This window comes from Macrobrachium nipponense, chromosome 24 (genome assembly GCF_015104395.2).
Source record: "Macrobrachium nipponense isolate FS-2020 chromosome 24, ASM1510439v2, whole genome shotgun sequence".
Lineage (NCBI taxonomy): Eukaryota > Metazoa > Arthropoda > Malacostraca > Decapoda > Palaemonidae > Macrobrachium > Macrobrachium nipponense.
In genome coordinates, this window is record NC_061091.1 from 65,636,332 (window position 1) to 65,654,926 (window position 18,595).

Here is an 18,595-nt window from a genome sequence, read left to right on the forward strand (position 1 = left end):
TTTCGTAACCTGAACTATTTTCGTATGTAGAGCCACAAAAATCTTTGTATTTGCTTTCGTAACTTGAATTTTTCGTAAGCTGGGACTTTCGTTTGTCGAGGTACCACTGTACTAGTTTTCTCTATCTTCCCTATGACAGCTTTCTCTTGGTTACTATAATTGCCGAGTAATGTGCAGATTCTGGACAATTGGGGGGGAGGCTAGTGAAATATAGAGTAATGTCCATAGAGTTTACTCACAAAACTGATACTACAGTGCACTTATGTTTACTAATATAAAATATTTATGCTAACGTTTCTCTTGATTTTGATCAAGCATGATCACGGCAATGGATCAGAGTAGAATGATGGCGCTCCTGGGATCTACTCCATATAGTAAAGTGATAGGTCAGCCGCCTGCTGAATTATGATTGGTTGGTTGGGATCTCACTCCTCATTGGCTAGAGGGATTTTCAATGAGGAACAAAATCTAGACCATTAACCAGTGACATTGATAATTCAGCAGGCAGCCAACCCCCTGCTGACCAACCACTATATATGGAGTAGATCTCATGAGCAACATCATTCGACTCTGATCCATCGCTGTGATCATGCTCGATCGAAATCGAGAGGACCATTAGCATAATTATTTTATATTAAACTTAAGTGCATGGTAATATAGTACTATTAGTTTTATGAGTAAACTATATGGAGACATCACTCTCTATATTTCACTAGCTGCCCCCCGCCTGCCCGGAATTGGCACGTTACTCAGAAATTGTAGTAACCAAGAGAAAGCTGTCATAAGGAAGAAAGAGAAAACGATCTACAAAATCAACTCTACGGATGCATCAATATATTTTAACAGTACCTGTTTAAAAGACGGTCTTCTACCAGTATATTATTACGTATTATATTACTATATTATTAATAGGAGAATAACACTCATGAAGTGAAATCTGCTTCTATTTTCTTGTTACATACACAGAGCAATGAATGAACACATAGCAAACTCTCTAACTTTATACGAACAAAAAATTCACCAGTGTAGATAACATCAACAAAAAACTAGTTCTAATACGAGTTGGGCTTATCCAATCCGGTCAAAAGGTCTAGCTGGTATCACATCCTAAGAACTGAGAGAGAAGGATTACTGAAAATCTGCAGACTGAACAAAGACAAAGGATTAATGAGGACCCCTTGGAGGTATACAATGAACTGAATGAGATCAAGAGCTAGAAGATATATGTATTGGAGGTCACTGGACTGAGATCATATGCGAAAGCATTCTGGAGATGATAGCAGGAGCTATCATAATCTACGAGTAGATTTTGTACTTTGTTATCTTTCAAATTGTTTACAAAACAAGAAAACTTAAATAAATGTCACCTAAGGGGTCTTTTTTCCCCAATACTAACAACATTATGTACTGTATTATTATGTACTATTATTATTATTGATCTATTGGCCTCATTCATATGGTACATGCATTTTTAATATGTAGACAAAAAGAAAAAATACCATGAACTTTGAAAAAAATTACAATAACTAAATGTTTAAAGATTGCTAATAAGCAGCACATGCAAGGAAAAAGACAATTCATTTGTATGAAAATTCTAAAGACAATTTGCATATGTATGATTAACATCCAGGACCCTGCTCCATCCACTAGAGACCTGGGAAAATAAAGCCTCACCCCATATCTTATTAAATAACTGAATCTATTAAATAGTTCATTGCAGCCAGCCAGTGATACATAAAATGAGACATGATCTCAAAACATAAGCAAAAATTGAAAGTTTGTTTACTTGAGTGTACCAGCAATTGTGTAACATTCCGATGATGACAAGGCCATGGTGCAGAGGCTATAGCATTACCCATTGTCCAAACACTTGAGTGTGGTTACCAACAGGTAGACTTGAAATGTAATATGATGTAACCTAGCAAGCAGAGGACTAAACGCTGCTTGCTATCAAGATGATTTTGATTGCCCACTAGCAAAAAATTCAATTTGCAGTCATAACATGACATTTTTGAGTCTGCATGTAAAATTTAGCATTACATAATATCTGAGCAGTCAAAGACCACGAAAGTATATGACACGGAATATCTCATTGTCTTGTTTGCTCTCGATTAATAGTTTTGGCTTATGGCTTAGCTCAGATGCAAGTGGAAGATATCTTTGGAAGTTTATATTTTTCTTGTCCTATTTGTACTGCATATTACCAAGCAGAATGACTCTGTAGACATTTAATGGAGGGTTTAATTTTAACCCAATTGATGTCATTTGCCAGATCATGTGTGACCTGTGAACCACTTAGAATCATTTTTGTTTTCCAGGTTCCACATTTGGATAATAGCAAAGATGTTGAAAGGACAGGAAGAGGAAGACAGACTGATGACATTCTGAAGATGTTCAGCTGCCCACACTGTAGCTACACAACTAACATGCCCATTGAAATGTCATCTCACATTCGAAATCACACTGGGGAGAGAGTCTACTCTTGCATCTTCTGCCCCAAGAGAAGTCCACACAAAGGCCTCATTAGCACCCATTTGAGGGCTCATACTGGAGAAAAACCTTTCAAATGTAGTTTCTGTTCTTCCCAGTTCTCACAGGCATGTCACCTTCAGGAACATACCAGAACTCACACTGGTGAAAAGCCTTTTCAGTGCCGCTGGTGCTCTTACCAGTCTGCCCAAAGGTCTGGTTTAGCCAGGCACATCAAGGTGCATCATCAACACTGAAGTAAGTCATTGGTGATTGTACCTAATGAGTTTAGAGATCTCCTGTACTACTTGACTTTAAGTTCTCTTTTTAGAAGCGTAGTGAGAATCTTTACTCTGCATCCATAAAGAGTGGAAGATTTTCTTAATGAGACCACATTCTTTAGAGTAGCCAAGTAATACTTTATTTGGATCCACATTTACATAATGCCAAAATTCTCTTGTTATATTTTGACATATGTATGTCTCCCTATGTGACTTGATACAGTCTGATGGAGGTGATAGTTGTAGTACAAGGAACTTGGAGAGGAAGGGGTCTGTTCATTTTTATCACAATAAGGTTATCAACATCAGATTGTATTTTTCCAATTTGTGTATTAATATATTCAAATTACTGCACAGTCCAACAGGCAGTCCCCGGTTATCGGCAGACTCGGTTAATGGCGACCTGGTTTTATGGCACTTGTGTAGCCCCATAAAATCGGTGTTTTATGGTGCCATAATGGGCCAAGTTTTGGTTATTGGTGCCATAAGGTGCCGATAATAGAGTTATGGCACCGTAACATACCTAGCAGAGGCGCCATTAACTGAAACTTTGCGCCATAAGCGTCCTAAATTGCCAAGTTTTGGTTAATGGCGGTTTTTGCTCTTCAGCACCCTGCTGAGAACAGAATGCCTGCCAGTAACCAGGGTCTGCCTGTAATGACTCCAACCAAGGGACTTGGAGGGAACTTTAATCCCAAAAGAAGAAGTAGTACTAAAATTTGGAAGCTAAACGCTTATGAGTTGGGAAAACAGAAGCAAAGAGGGAGTTTTAAAAAACTGGTAGTAGTAGAGGGACTGCCATTGTTAATGAACTGAGTACATACTGCCTGCAGTTCCAAGGCAGACTGGAATATTTCGCAATACCATGTGTAACAACTGACAGTTCTTTTTGGCAGGAAGGGTTTTGTAAATACCAGTTGATGTGTAAGTAGCTCGACCTATGCTAGTTGATGTCATTCTCTTGGAGGTTTTCCCACCATGTGTTTTGTTTTAAGCTTTGTCACTAGGAGGCAATAGAATACTAGTACTATTAGAACTGCCTTCGTTATTCCCTATATGTGTGAATAAAAGTGTTGACCACAGAATGTCAGAGTTTTTCGGTGACACCAAAGGTTAAGTTTTTAACATTAATTTTTTATAGTAAAATTTCTAGTTTTTTATTTTAACCTTAAATTGAAGAATACTAAATATCAAAAAGCTAAAACTTTCTGTCAACTTCCTGTGCTTTTTGTAATCTTCAGCGGGGTGCTCAATTTGGTCCTTTCTTCATTTCTTTATTTCTGTTAGTCCTGTGCGAGCTTGATAATGCATATGAAATGCTGGATTTGGAGAAGTGTACAGTATCATAAAGATACTTTCATCAATATGCACAACAGTGTTGTAAGTTGAAGGTTGTTTTGTTCTGTATTTCAAACTTATAAGTTCTGCTCACTTCATAAGTTTTGCCCAAGAGAATGTATGTCAGACATTATGACGGACGGTGCACAAATGTGGCTTAACAATGGCAAAAATAATTTTTTTTTTTTTGATGGCTGAAGGATGATTTTTTTCAGGTGGATAATTTTTTGGAGGGTTGTACAATATAGGGATTATACTGTATTACCTTGGTAGCCTAAATTTAAAACTGAACCTTAAACGGTGCTAATTTTTGCTGATTAATTATGTACTGTATGTAATTTAATTTTTTAGTTCATACATGACTTGTTTACTACTTTATGTTATCTTTATTTTTCAGGTTCCTCAGTTGGGTAATAGCAAAACTGATGAAATGAAAAGAAAGGGGAGAAAGTCTGATCTACTTCCAAGGAGGTTCAGCTGCCCACACTGTAGCTACACAACTAACGTACCCATTGATATGTCGTCTCACATTCGGAATCATACTGGCGAGAGATTCTACACTTGTATCTTCTGCCCCAAGAGAGTCACACACAAAGGTCATATTGGCAAACACTTGAGGGCTCACACAGGCGAAAAGCCGTACAAATGTGCCTTTTGTCCTTCTCAATTCTCACAGGCTTGTCATCTTCAAGAACATACGAGAATACACACTGGTGAAAAACCTTTTGGATGCCACTTGTGTTCTTACCAGTCTGCTTATAGGTCAGGTTTAGCAAGGCACATTAAGGCGCATCACCGCTGATGTGTGTACCACTAGTAATTGGTTTGGGGACTATTCATGTCTCTGCTGCAAGTTTATAAATCTTTTGTTTTTTTTGTATGTAGTTAATTTAACAAAATAAAAATGAGAACCCTCTCTTTGTATCCCTGAAGAGCCGAGAAACTGAGTTCCCTGGTCATTATATGACTCATGTATATTCCCCCTTCTTCATTCACTGCTTTTGTTAGTATAGTATTTTAAGATCTTGCAAAGACCCATACTTGAAAAAGATAGTGTTTTAATGTGTTGTGACATTTTTAAATATGATAAATACGTAAATGGGACGAATGCATACATTATGAGAAAGCTCTGTTTTGTATTCACTGTGAAGGTACATTAAGGTAGTACTTCATGACAGTAAGATACTGCTTTATAAGTTTGTCATGCCAGACTTACTGCTTTAGCTTCTAATGATTGTTAGGCCTTAAGATAATTATGTATATAGTTCATATTCATGGATTTTTTCACATGAAACTTTTCACTTTTGTTTATAATGAAGATGTCAAGTATAGTCATGTTTCAGTGCTTGCTATAACAGGTAAGTTTGTGTAAATCATACCTGGCAATTTGTAAAGTACAACGTCTGTGTAGCTCAGATGAAGAATGTGTCACCTGTGACATTATTGCTGAGAGATACGTACTTTGAATTTATCATTTCGGGCTTCATGATGAGGAACCTGTAGAGGCTTTTTTTATCTGAGACATCAATGAAGCTTTGAGGAAAATTGCTGTGGAAAAACGGTCACTGTAAGGCCCAAGAAATAAGAGTGAGAAGACTTATAAATGGAGTGCTTGTATAAAAAACAATATTATAGGTAAGGTTGATTACTACAGTGTTTGCTGTTGAGTAAAAGGAAATATAAGACACTTCTTTGTATTATGTCCTTCAGTAGTTCTTTAAGTATCATCCTAAAAAACTCAATGTTATTGGCTGTTGCCAAGGAAAGTTTTCTTACATTGATTTATGCCTTGAAATGAAAACTGTTAGTATATACTGCAGCTGAACTTCATCTCGAAAAGTGTTGCCAAGACTTTTCTTGAGAATATAGTTGAAATCCTGGACAGTTTCCAAGAACCTTTTGTGTACCACTTATTCTCTTATCAGGGAACTCAATCATCAGAGTTTACTTGGCAGTCAAGATCTTATTGAGAGCCACTACAGACAGTCCCTGGTTATCGGCAGGGTGCTGATAAGTGAAAGCTGCCATTAACTGAAACTCAGCAGTTTATGGCACCTCTGTTATGTATGTTATGGTGCCATAACTCTATTATCGGCACCTTGTGGCGCTGATAACCGAAACTTAGCCCTTGTGGTGCCATAAATTGCCGATTTTATGGTGCTAGACAAATACCATAAAACTGGATCGCCATTAACTGAGTCTGCCGATAACCGGGGGACTGCCTGTATTTAAGAAAGTGACCTCTTCTTAAGGTCAAGTTCAGCAATAATTATGATTACATTTTGCTCAAGTTTAAGGTCCTTCCTTTGGGCTGGTTACTTACCAGTCATTTCAAGTACTACTAATACATGATGCTGAAAACTACATGCTGAATGATTGATTGATTGATTATGAAATTTAGGTCTTGAGGACCAAGCGCCTGAACCCATCAGGATTATTCAGCACCCTAATGAAAATGAAATATATAAATTAGTATGATTAATTATAAATAAGTAAATGATAACAGTGTTCAGATATGAACATAAAAAATGAAGAATGATGATAGATAAAACCAATAAAAAAATTATCAAGATTTTATATTTAAAAATATATACTTTATAAAATAAAAATGACTAAAATCTTTACTAAATATAATGAAATCATAAATCTCATTAAAATAACTAGATTCTTTCAGATATCCCATAACGTTATCTACCTCAACAGCTTCATTTAAAATTCTAAGATAGAATTCCCAATTATTATGCACTTTACACTAAGCCGGTTCAATCTAGGACAGTGCACCAGCATGTGCTCAACGGATAGCTGACGTCATCACCTGCTGTATGGCGCTGACATCACCCCTTCACTCTTTCCTATCTGTCCACTCATGAATTCATGGTTGCATTGTCTCTTTGTACAATATGCTCACTCAACTTATACATGTGCATTATTAAAAATTCACTTACACAGGTGTAACTGCTCCATTACCAATGTGGCTAATTTTCATCTCTGATAGATGGTAGATGTTACTTAAAAACTGTTCAATATTTTAATGTCAGAAAGAGAGGGAACTGACAGATGTCATAATAATCCTTCGCCCAACCAGGTCTCAATTTACTGGAATTCTTTACCTGCTGGTAAATCTATTCAACTGAATTACAATCGTAAAATACATGTTGGCATAAGATAGAAGTTATATGGAGTGACTGCTGGCTATGGGACATCTTGAATGTTTAAGTGTGGGATATTCCATTGCCTTTGTTTACCAAATATTGCTGTGTATTAGGTCGGATCCTGAAGCATCTAATAAGCAGAGAGATTACTCTGATCTGCATAGCATTTGGTCAGTGAATTGGTTAGAGCAAGTCTGCGAATAGCAAAGATTGATATTATTTGATTTCCAGTTTGAACTTTTACTATTTACTTGGGATTCTTAACATTTGGGAGACATCTGATACATTAAAACAGCATTCAAATGATCTGCATTATACATATTAGATTTTACTTGTTTTTAGAAAAAAAAAACTCCAGAAACAGTGTTAATCGACTTATTATTGGTCTTTTATTTTTTTCACAGGGGGCTTTCTTGCATTTCAGTACAAGAGGCAGAGGTCAAAGAATCGGAGGAATTGCCGAGCGAGTTGCCAAGAGTCACAAGTGTCCACATTGCAGCTATATTGCCCCTGTGGCTATCGATATGTCCACTCATATCCGGACACACACGGGCGAGAGTCATTACTCCTGTGTCTTCTGTCCCAGGAAGTGCTACAAAAAAAACGAACTCATTATACATATGAGAATCCATACAGGAGAGAAGCCTTACAAGTGTGATGTTTGTTCTTTGCAATTTACGATTCTTTCTAACCTCAAAGAACACGAAAGGGTGCACACTGGTGAAAAGCCTTTTGCCTGTTCCTTGTGCTCAGGCAGATTTGCTCAGAAATCAGGACTGAGTCAGCACATGAGGAGACACCATAAGAGTAACTATAATATAAGCAAGTTTTAGTGTAAAGTACTTTTATGTATATATGCTGTACGATCTGTTTAGCAATGTATATTAAATAAATTGGGTATCTGTAGGTTTGTTTGTGCTACCTTGTAGAAAAAAGTACATCATTGGTAAGATGGTAGTTTCTTCTTCATGAATTTGCTCTATGAATGTATATAGGAGACATACGTAGTTACAAAAGTTTGTTAACCTACACTGATATGATTCTGATAAATGAATGTGGTGACAAAATTCTATAAATATCACATTTTATACTAGAGTTGCATTATGTGGTCCATAAGCAATCAAAAGGTCCTAAAATAAATTCTGTTGGAACCAAGAATTGAGGAAGGATTGATTCAACCCTAATATTTAGTAGCAGACAGCGTTTCGCTGGCCTTTTCACAAGGGTGGCACAAATGTTACTCAGCATTTGATAGCGTAGTCGCTGTCTTGTCCTCGAGGAGTTGCCCTTCTATGCCCTAACCATGGAAGGGTAACTAACTCCTTGAGAATTCAACAGCGACTACCAAAAATAGGGTTTTCCTGTGTCAAAACCTGTTTTTCTCTGATGTATCTATTGATCAAGATTTCTCGTAAAGTGTAGCCCTTGCTAATTACAAAATGAAATGACAAATTTTTTAATTAGTTTGTATTTTTTATAGCTAACATACCTGAAGTCTTAACATAGGATATTTTCCAAGTGCCAGCTGGTAACTAGTTAAAAACAAAAGATTGTATGCGGGGAATCTGTGAGATCTGGCAACTCCTGCACGTACGAGGTGATAGCTCAGTGCTTCATATGAAAAAGCCAAAATACAGTGAATAATTCTGTTAGTGAGAATATTTATGCTTCATGTTGCAAGAGTAGATAGTGCATGAAGCAAGTTCAGTTTAAGAAATGTCAAAAGGTGATCTAAAAGTAAGAAAATTTCCTTCTGTGTCAATATGGTGACTGAAAATTAAACATGAGAATATCGAATATCGAATACTATCTATATTTAGCTGTTATTATTGATGTGATGAAAGTAATTTGTATTTGTGAAAAAAAGGGGGGGGGGGTTGGTGTCAGCAGCTTCAGATTATGTATATAATTGTGCAACAAAATCCAAAGGAATTGAGCAAAATGCCATGACGTTCCATTTCAACATTTTAGTGGTATAATAAATACACACATTGAGTAGAAGAATTAATATCTATTCGCTAAAATCTGTTCCACAGTGGTCTTGGACATAGTCAGCATTTGATTATGTTTTTGTCAAATCTATCAGGAAATATTACAGAGTGATTTCTAACAATCAATGGAACATCTTTGTAAATTACATATATCAGATAAAAAATCCAAGCAAAATTCGTACATCAAATCTCCCACGAATTCAGTGCTGTCCCTCTACCATCCTGATTTAGGAACTGTACAGAATATACTTGCATGTAACCGTGTTGAAACTTGGTCAGTTTAACCAACTAATGCAATTACGGTATCTCCCTTTTTTCATTTGAGGATATTTGTTGGTGAATACTGTTTTGCATATCCGATTTACTGATGTACTTCATATATTTTATCTATAAATTTTAACTTCAGTTGAATGATTAACCTCATGGAATGACTTTTTCTTGTCCTTTTCTCACTCATGACAAGAAAAATTAATTGGGGGGTTTCCCTGCAATGACATATTGAAGTTTAATTTGTGAATTGTGTACTTACCAATTTTTTAGGGTACGTTTTTCTTCAGCTTTCAGCATTAGAATGTTAGGAGTAATACGTATACCTACTACTGTACGCAATGAATCAATAAACCCTCGTATCATTTTGTAAAAGAATTTCATTTTTCTCTTATTCTTCCTTATCATATGAAGGGGAGTGAACATAGGGTTTTGTATTTTGTAAAATGAGTATAAAAAAAATCCGTTAAGGATGAAATTAGCACATTAATTTTTTTTAACAACCCCAGTAATCAACTACTTATCGTTGATCTTTTATTTTTTTCACAGGCGGCCTTCTTGAATTTGATTAGAAGAGGCGGTGGCCGAAAACCCAAAGGAATAGCTGAGCCCGTTGTCAAGATTCACAAGTGTCCACATTGCAGCTACACTGATCATGTTGCCATTGATATGGCTACCCATATCAGGACACACACTGGGGAGAATTGCTATTCTTGTGTCTTCTGCCCTAAAAAGTGCTACCATAGGGGCGATCTCATCATACATATGAGAATGCACACAGGAGAGAAGCCATACAAGTGTGGCATTTGCTCGATGAAATTCTCTAAGCTTTCTAACCTTAAAGAGCACAGAAGAGTACACACTGGTGAAAAGCCCTTCGCATGTTCCTTGTGCCCATACCAGTCAGCACAAAAATCAGGACTGAGTCAACATATTAAGAGGCACCACAAGAACTTTACTTAGGCACGTTCACTCATTTTTTTTCCATCTAGAAGTAGGTTGTGTATGGCCAGGATCATTTGACAGTTTTGGTGCCCTGTGGGCTTTTGTTTTGTGGATCTTTTCATGCAAAAAGTGTTTTGGGCAGGGAATAAATTTTTGCCACTCTGAAACATATCTAGGTTGAGAATTGAAGTCAAATATACTTTTATTTATTATGGATTTGATTTTGGAATTACAGTCAGATAGTTTTTTAAGCTTTAACGACTACTATTGGCCAGCTGTGTCTTATGGTACAGTTGATTCAAAAGCAACAAAATTCAAAGGTATCTGTTTGTCAGTTCTTGTAGTATCTTGTTTAAAGAATGAAGTGACCTTGAACAAATTTATAGCTCTTGCAAGTTGACATGTAATGTATTTCTAGAATAACAATGGGATTAAAAAAAGAAGTGCGTACATATGAATGTAGGACAGTTAATTTTAAAAGCCTCTCCGTTTAAGCATCTTGTATTAACTGTAGCAGGTTAGCCCTTACATGACCAAGTCTATCATGCATGGCAGTGCATATCAGCTGGGTGATTTTCAGCCACACTAATAACATGATGCAAGCTATTTATTTCCTTTTGCCAGCAATGATAAGGGAACTAAATCCTAAATGTAAAAGTGGTTTAATATGTACTCAATACATACTACACGTTAGGCTAGGTACCCAGCCATTCACAAAAACAAAAAGAAAGGTTTAATATCTCTCTCTCAAGTCCATTCTCAAGGTGAATTTATTTGAAGACAGGAAATGTTCGGTGTTAAGTACTAAAATGAGAGAATTTTGGCTGAAACTTATAAAACCTCAGTTGTTCACCTGTGAAACCCATGGCGCCGAGGGGTTCATTTCTACCAATGCTCCTTGTTGATGGTAGTTGAAACCTTCAAGTATCTTTCTCTCCTTGAATTATTTTGTTAAAAATATTGATAATCCTATTTAATACATAATTACTAATGATCATTATTTTTCATGCTCTAACATTATCTGACTGCATAAATTTGCATTTTACATTAAGACTTGTGTGAGATTAGTTTGGTATAAGTATGCATATATTACCACTTTGCAGTGGGTTTAGCTTGTAATTAAATTTATGTTCAGTATAGAATAAGGACTGTTGTATATATAAGCAACCCCTTCAGCCCTGCTATTCAAACTGGTTTTCTCAGTTGTACTCTAAACCCATCCCACTGAAAGTGAAGGTATTGTGCTGCTGCATTTGTTACAATGGCTGAAAGTGAGCTTGACATTCATCTTAATTTAGCATCACAAAAGAGGGCAACAGATTCATTCAAGTCCTTTGGATAGCCATTTCATATTAGGGTCTAAATTTAATTTTCTTTGGACTCTTTAAGTGCATCAACTTTCACAATGAGTTTTTTTGTTTTTGCTTCATCTCAGTCATAAAATATCTCTCTGAAATTATTTACAATGGCAGTTACCTTTGTAGACTGGACTTTGAAAATTGTGCTATTGTTGGGATAATACCACATTATAAGGTGGTTTTCTTATAGAAATGGAACAATTATTTTATCCGAATGATTCAGCTCAATGTATAGTTTGTGCTAAACTTACTTAAAATCAGTATATTAGAATCCATGATTGAAATACAGTAGTGAAATACAGTAGAAGTTAGCACTGAAGAAGTGCCTAGAAATAATTGTTCTGTCCACCTCTATGGCCATAACAACTTGCAAGGCAAACGTACCTGCTGATGTCATTGAAATAATTTCATTATGCATAATGTCTTAACAAATCAAATTAACATCAGCAAGTGTTCAGTTTGTTGCACTGGACTGATTTTAGTATAGCAGACATAGGTATGTAAAGGTCTGGAAAGGATGATGACATCCCAAGGAGAGTACCAAGAAGAATTTTATCTACAAGTTCGTCTTTCAATAAAAATGCAGTTTTAGCAAATTCAGGACTGGAGAGGGATATTTGCATGTGGCATACTTTACAGTTCCCTGTGGTGAAACGTTACATCTGTGTTGATAGACCTCTTTTGAATCCTGATTGGATGAAATTGCTTCAGATTAAGAGTTAAGTAGACAATAGCTGCTGATATAAGTGATTTAAGAAGTGTGTAAATTAGCCCTGTACTCTATAGAGGATCATGTTTATATATCTAATAAGCTGTTAATGAAAATAACTGAAGGTTATGGTGTCTTATAATTTTAGTTGAAAACTAGTGGTTCCCACTTTTAACTGTCAGATTGACTTGCTCTGTGTATCAGTATTATAATGGTGCACTTTACAGAAACATTACATACTTCTGTAAAAGAGAGTAGAATGTTTCTTTGTATGCCCTAATGGTTAAAACGTTTGTAAAAATTATTTTTATTGTGGATTTTGGATTTCCAATAAATGGCAAAGTGTGGTTCTCATTAATAAACTGAAAATTATATCTCATTTCATTCAGCCCTAAAAATCAGTAATTCTTGAAATGAGAAAAAAGATTAAAGGATACATTCATTTCAATGTGCTGATATAAACATTTGCATGGTCTTTCCAACATATGCCCCTGGCTTATGTTGGTAGCTATAATAGTCCACCAGCTACAAATAGGACCTTACATCATCATCATTTACATTTATACTGTACCAGCTTTACCCTTTACAGCATTAGACATACTGTCAGTTGTATTCCTTATCCTTTTTCCTATACATTTTCTGTCTGAACTCCTAGTCTAGCTCTTAATCTAACCCTTTTCCATAATTTCCAGGGCCTTAGCTCAGGGTCTTTGTCCTGCTACTTCCATATCCACAGATTTTCTGAATATATCTTCATCCCTTCTTATCACAGAACCTAACCATCTCAAGATTTGAGGTCCCAATGTAAAATGAGGAGTCGCTCAGTTTCCCTCAACTACTCATGATATAAATTTTACCAGGAAGCTGTTTTCCCTATTGAAGTATGGCCCCCAGATAAAAACAAGACAACAGTCTCTGCCATAGTACTCCCTGTCTTGTAAATCAAGGACAATTCACAAGTGTTTCGGAGAAAATGTTATGGGTGATGGCAGGAAAAATGAGGTAAATAACAAAATGCAGGCAAATCAAAAAAGGTATAAAGGTCTCAATAAAAGATTTACATGAGAGGGAGTGTCTGTGGATATAAACATTGGAATGTATGGAGAGACTGCTAAGACTTTGGAAGTATGATGTGGATACTGAATGTGGAAGAATAAAGAACTTTGAGATGAACTGTTTGCAGGGTATCTGTGTAGGGAGACTGGATGAAAGAGTGAGACATTCTGGAATATAGTACAACTAGTGGAATAAAAGTAACATAATTAAAAGGACTGATAAGTATGTCACGGTAGGATAGTGGAAAGGTTGTACATACAATCCAAAAGCACTGGGAAGGAGAGGCGACTCATAAATACATACGTACTGGGTATATGGAGGGGATGGTGTACTGGAACTGAAAGATTTCAATATTCAGGTGACAATAATGCAAGGAAAAACTTGGATCAAGAGGTGAATTTTAGATGTGCCACACTGAAGAGAAGTCTTTCGCTTGATAACGTGAAACTCAGAATCCATAAATTCGTGCTTGCAAGAGAGAATCCTTTCATTGTAGTATTTCCTAAGCTGGTGTTACTGGAACCACAAACGTTTTGACAATGGAAGAGTCTTCAAAAGCTGAACCTGTGAATGGATGCAGAATAGAAGAAGCCCCCTTAGTTGTTTGGACAGCCTCCTGGCTAATTAGATTAGATTTAGATTTAGATCCTATGAACATGATATCTCGGCTCTTTTACTTTCCTGGCATTTACCTGACAGTTGATTTTGGTAACATGGTACGGTACATCTAGATTCGATCTAATTTGAAGATTGCACCTATCCTTGTTGTCAAAGATGGAAACTTTAGATATGTATATACTATACAGTAGCTGAAGGTCAGTTATATAAACTCAAATAATTTTCTTATAATTTTGTTAAACAATTACTTGTAGTTCATAAATGATCTCTTTTAACATTTGTCTTGTGCAAACGTCCTGTCTTCATGTAGATGGACTTGCATGCAATTTGTAGCTGACACTTCTGTAAAGTGTATACAGTACGCAATTCCAAATGATCTAAAGTAACAGCTTTTAAGACCTTTGGTTATCAGTTTCAGTTTCTTTGGGGAAATGCTGATACTACTACAAAGAATAGAGTTTGATATTTTATGATGGGAGACCTGCATAAAAAATATGTACATTGGATATTGAAAATCATCCAGAGTGATGTCAGTTGTTATACCCAGGAATTTTTCCCAAGTATTTACTGTACAGTACATATGCCTTTTGCCCATTTTAGGAGTGACCGACAACTTTAGGAGTATAGAGGAAAGTAACAGTAGAGAGAAAAGGTATTGTTGAAATAAATCATAAAATGATACAAGGCAGTCTCCGGTTGTGGTGGGGTTTCTGTTCTCGACAGCACGACGATAACTGAAAATCTGCGATAATAGTGCCGATCCTTGGCTATCAGTGCCGGTAAGTGGGGATCGGTGCATATCGGCGCCGAAAATTCCAGTTATCGTCGTCGCTAGAAAAGCCCCATAAAACCAGATTGCCAATAACCGGGGACTGCCCCTAGAACAAAGAGAATGATTGGATTTTAGTAGAAATAAAAACTTATAGATTAGGAAGACAGTGCTGTTTAAACCATCAACATTAACAAGTGGCTCCAGTCGGTGTTTGTTATACAGTTCTCAGATGAGGTTCCTAGCCCCGTGACCACCTCAGCCTTGGTTTTTACCCACTATACTTAACTGACTGCCAAACACTACATATTTCAATGTCAGTGCTAGAGGAAAAGAGGAACTTGCAGTAAATGGACCCTAAGTTTTCACCCCAAACGCTCAATCTTGCATCTCCTAGGGTTGGATGTATCTATAGAATTATCAGAAAACATATCCAGAGAAACTTACAGAAATTAAAGGAAACTTATATTGCAGTGATATTTTCTTTTGCCCACTTTTCAATAATTAATCAACTAGACAAAAGGGATTGCAACATAATTGCTTGCAACCTGACAAGTTTTCCCAGAAGTCTTGTCAGTCAGAAGCCAATGTCCATTGGTTTAAATGCATTTTCTTGTCTTTAATCATGAAGAAAATTCCACACACACACCACCCTTACCAGTGAAAATACTCCTCGGTTCTTTACCATAAACCCTTTTACAAAATCAGCACTGAGCAAGGAATAAGAAAGAATCATTTAACACATTCTAAACTCATCTAGTGTTTAGCTTATTTCTGACTATATCTGGATTTACAAGTCATCTTATTTCTATTTCACTGTTAAGTGAGTACTAATTTTTGTTATACTGCGTGTCATACTGTTATTTTGTTTGTATGTGTGTATGGATGTGATAAGTACTGTACTGTAAACGTAGGTGAGAACATGTGTAATATACAATGTACGTTAGAATTTAGAATAATTATTTCCATAATAAATCCACATGAGGAATTTACTTAAGGCTGAATCATTCTTCACAGAGTCGGATGCTGGGACGAGAAATACTCAGAAGACTGCGAGTTAGTGAAGAGGGGAGGCAGGAGGACAGCACGAAGAACTTTCCTTGCCCGTGTTGTGATTACGTGGGCAAGAGGATAAAGCACTTGGAGTCCCACATACGGATACACACAGGTGAAAAGCCTTTTACTTGCTCCATCTGCAACAAGAGCTTTTCGCACAGGAGTACTTTACGTCACCATATCCGGATACACACTGGAGAGAAGCCCTATGCTTGTGCGTATTGCTCCTCAAGTTTCAACCAGAAAGCAAATCTGAGAGCTCACGAACGAGCGAAACACACAGGAGAGAAGCCCTATGCTTGTTCGCATTGCCAGAAGAGATTTCCCCAGTTAGCTAATCTCAGAGCCCATGAACGAACACAGCACACAAGGGAGAAGCCCTACAGCTGCTCGCAGTGCGCCATGAGATTCTTCCAGCTAGCAAATCTGAGAGCCCACGAAAACCTCCACAAATAAGTTCTGCTTGATATGTGACTGAAAACTGTAACTGTAAGCATTTTGGCAGCTTTATGCCAAATTCATTGGTTGTTTTTACTTAGAACTTATTAGTTGTCTTGCATGAGACATCATATGACATTAGAAATGTGAAATAATTTTCTCATTACGAAAGTGAAATTAATTAATAACGAATGTTTTGTACAGATGGAAATCTCGAATATTACTGGCTCATTTGCCTATACTTTCCAGTATTTCAAGTCATTAGCTGTGAGTTATTAAAGTCTGAAAGTAACCTTTCTTGTCACAAAAGTACTGCTTTAACAGCCTACAGTGAATACAGCATGTTTAAGGACCAATTTGTTATCTCAGAATAAAGTTAGCATAGATTAAGAGAGTAGTATATGTAGAAGCCGAGGTCTTGGTAACTTGCATTTCGTTGGCGTTCCAATCATAAGTAGTACAGTAGTTAGCCAGAGAGGTACTTCATTTCCATTCTTGTTAATTCCTGAGATGATCAACAATATGTTTATGATATGAAAAATTTTTAATCAATTTGTGTTTTTCATAGCTAACAAACCTGAGGTCTTAACAATAGGATAATCTTCTTGCACCAGCTGGAAATGGGTTAAAAACAATCAAAGATTGTAAAGCAAGGAATCTGTGACCTCTGGCAACTCGTGTGTATACGAGGTGGAAGCTGGTAGTTGATGTACTTAACATACCTAGGAAATTATTTTAGATTAAACACTCAGAGTTTTAGATTTTTGTTCAGTTGGCTCTTCACTTCATCTTTCTTAAAACAATGAAGTAATAAATTCCAGTGTAGATTTGCCATTGAAATCATACCGCCAGGTGGAGCACTTCAGTTTCTTTTTTTGTAACAATTTTAGGTCCTCATGAACAGCATTGCAAGTTCAGTGTTAAGAATTTTTTGAAGTAATGTATAAAGATGAAGCGTGGTATTTGAACTTCAAGGATAAGAGAGTTAATTGTATATTTGTTTGTATTTAACAAAGAAGTGTTTACAAGTTGCTTATTTTTTGGTTACAGCTGGATACCTACATAGTAATTTACACAAATTTCTTGAAGAACAAGAGTGAATAAAATGTTTAATCTTTTGTATTTTTTCCTGAACTGATTGATTTTTTATTTTTTGGGTACGTATTGAATTTCTGTAAGATTCCTGTACTCCTTAATGCCATAGTACTTCTGTATATTCAAAAAAAGGAAGTATTGTCATAAAACCATCAACTAGATTCATATGTACAGTTGTTTATTTTTGCTTGTTAGTTTTCATACTGAATGTTATTTTTCTTTCTTTTTTTTTAAGAAAGCAGTTTTAACTTTACATTTTCTCTCTACAACTTTGGCAAATGGTGAGCATCGCTATTTATGTGAATCAATGAAAAATGAGTTTGCTTTGTCAAGTTCTCTGAATAAAATGGTTCAGGGAGTTACAGATGTGTACTTGGCACCACTGCAATGGGTAAGGTATTTTATCATTTTTTGGTCAACACCTTAGAACTGTTGGACAATTCAAAGCTTAAGCGTTGATGTATAGATGTTATGCACATGGGTATAGACATTTCCCATTATGAAAAAAGTACATACGTACTATATCTCCCTTCTGGTTACAGGAACTTTTATGGGAGTAAGTGGCTTGCCTGTTTCTGATAAATGTTAATTATAGCAGCAATTTACCATGGTCACTTACACAAACATCCACATAGACATGTATACGTACGTACTGAGTTTATGCTTAGCCCTTCATATCTTGCTTACATGCTAGATCAATGTATATCTTTAAAACGTATTGGTGTGTCTGTATCTCAGAGCTAGAGCTATAGACTATGAATAAACTTTTAGTTTTACATCTTATGTTTTCTTACATCTGTCAGTAGATAAATGTACTTTTTATTTTGTAAGAGATTAAATCATTCACATTCTTAGTTTGTTTTATTTTACTTATTTATTTTGCACTAACTTTACTTCTGTGGAACAATGATAGCTTATGGATAATAATAAAACTTAATATTAAATGTGACATTGTGTACTCAGTTTAAAGGTTAGTGTTTCTCACCACTGGCCCACAAACAACATGCAGGGCAAAGGTACTTTGGTCCAAGCTTCAGGATAGTAGTACATACT

The 18,595-nt window shown here is 36.1% G+C and overlaps 1 protein-coding gene across 13 annotated transcripts in view; it reads left to right on the forward strand.

Annotated features, from left to right (window-relative positions):
* LOC135205709 (myoneurin-like) overlaps nt 1-18,595 on the forward strand; it is a 406,587-nt gene that overhangs the window by 212,390 nt on the left and 175,602 nt on the right. The window contains exons 6-7 of one of the 13 annotated variants that reach the window (XM_064236726.1): nt 2,319-2,727; nt 4,486-4,615. The exons of 8 other annotated variants lie outside the window; for them this stretch is intronic. In XM_064236726.1, the coding sequence (XP_064092796.1) occupies nt 2,319-2,726 (408 nt within the window). In that variant the 3' untranslated portion in view covers nt 2,727; nt 4,486-4,615. Of the gene's footprint in view, nt 1-2,318; nt 2,728-4,485; nt 5,715-7,644; nt 8,089-10,047; nt 12,865-15,970; nt 18,394-18,595 lie in introns of those variants that run through there. 4 more of the 13 variants (XM_064236715.1, XM_064236724.1, XM_064236719.1 and 1 more) reach the window with 4 other exon arrangements.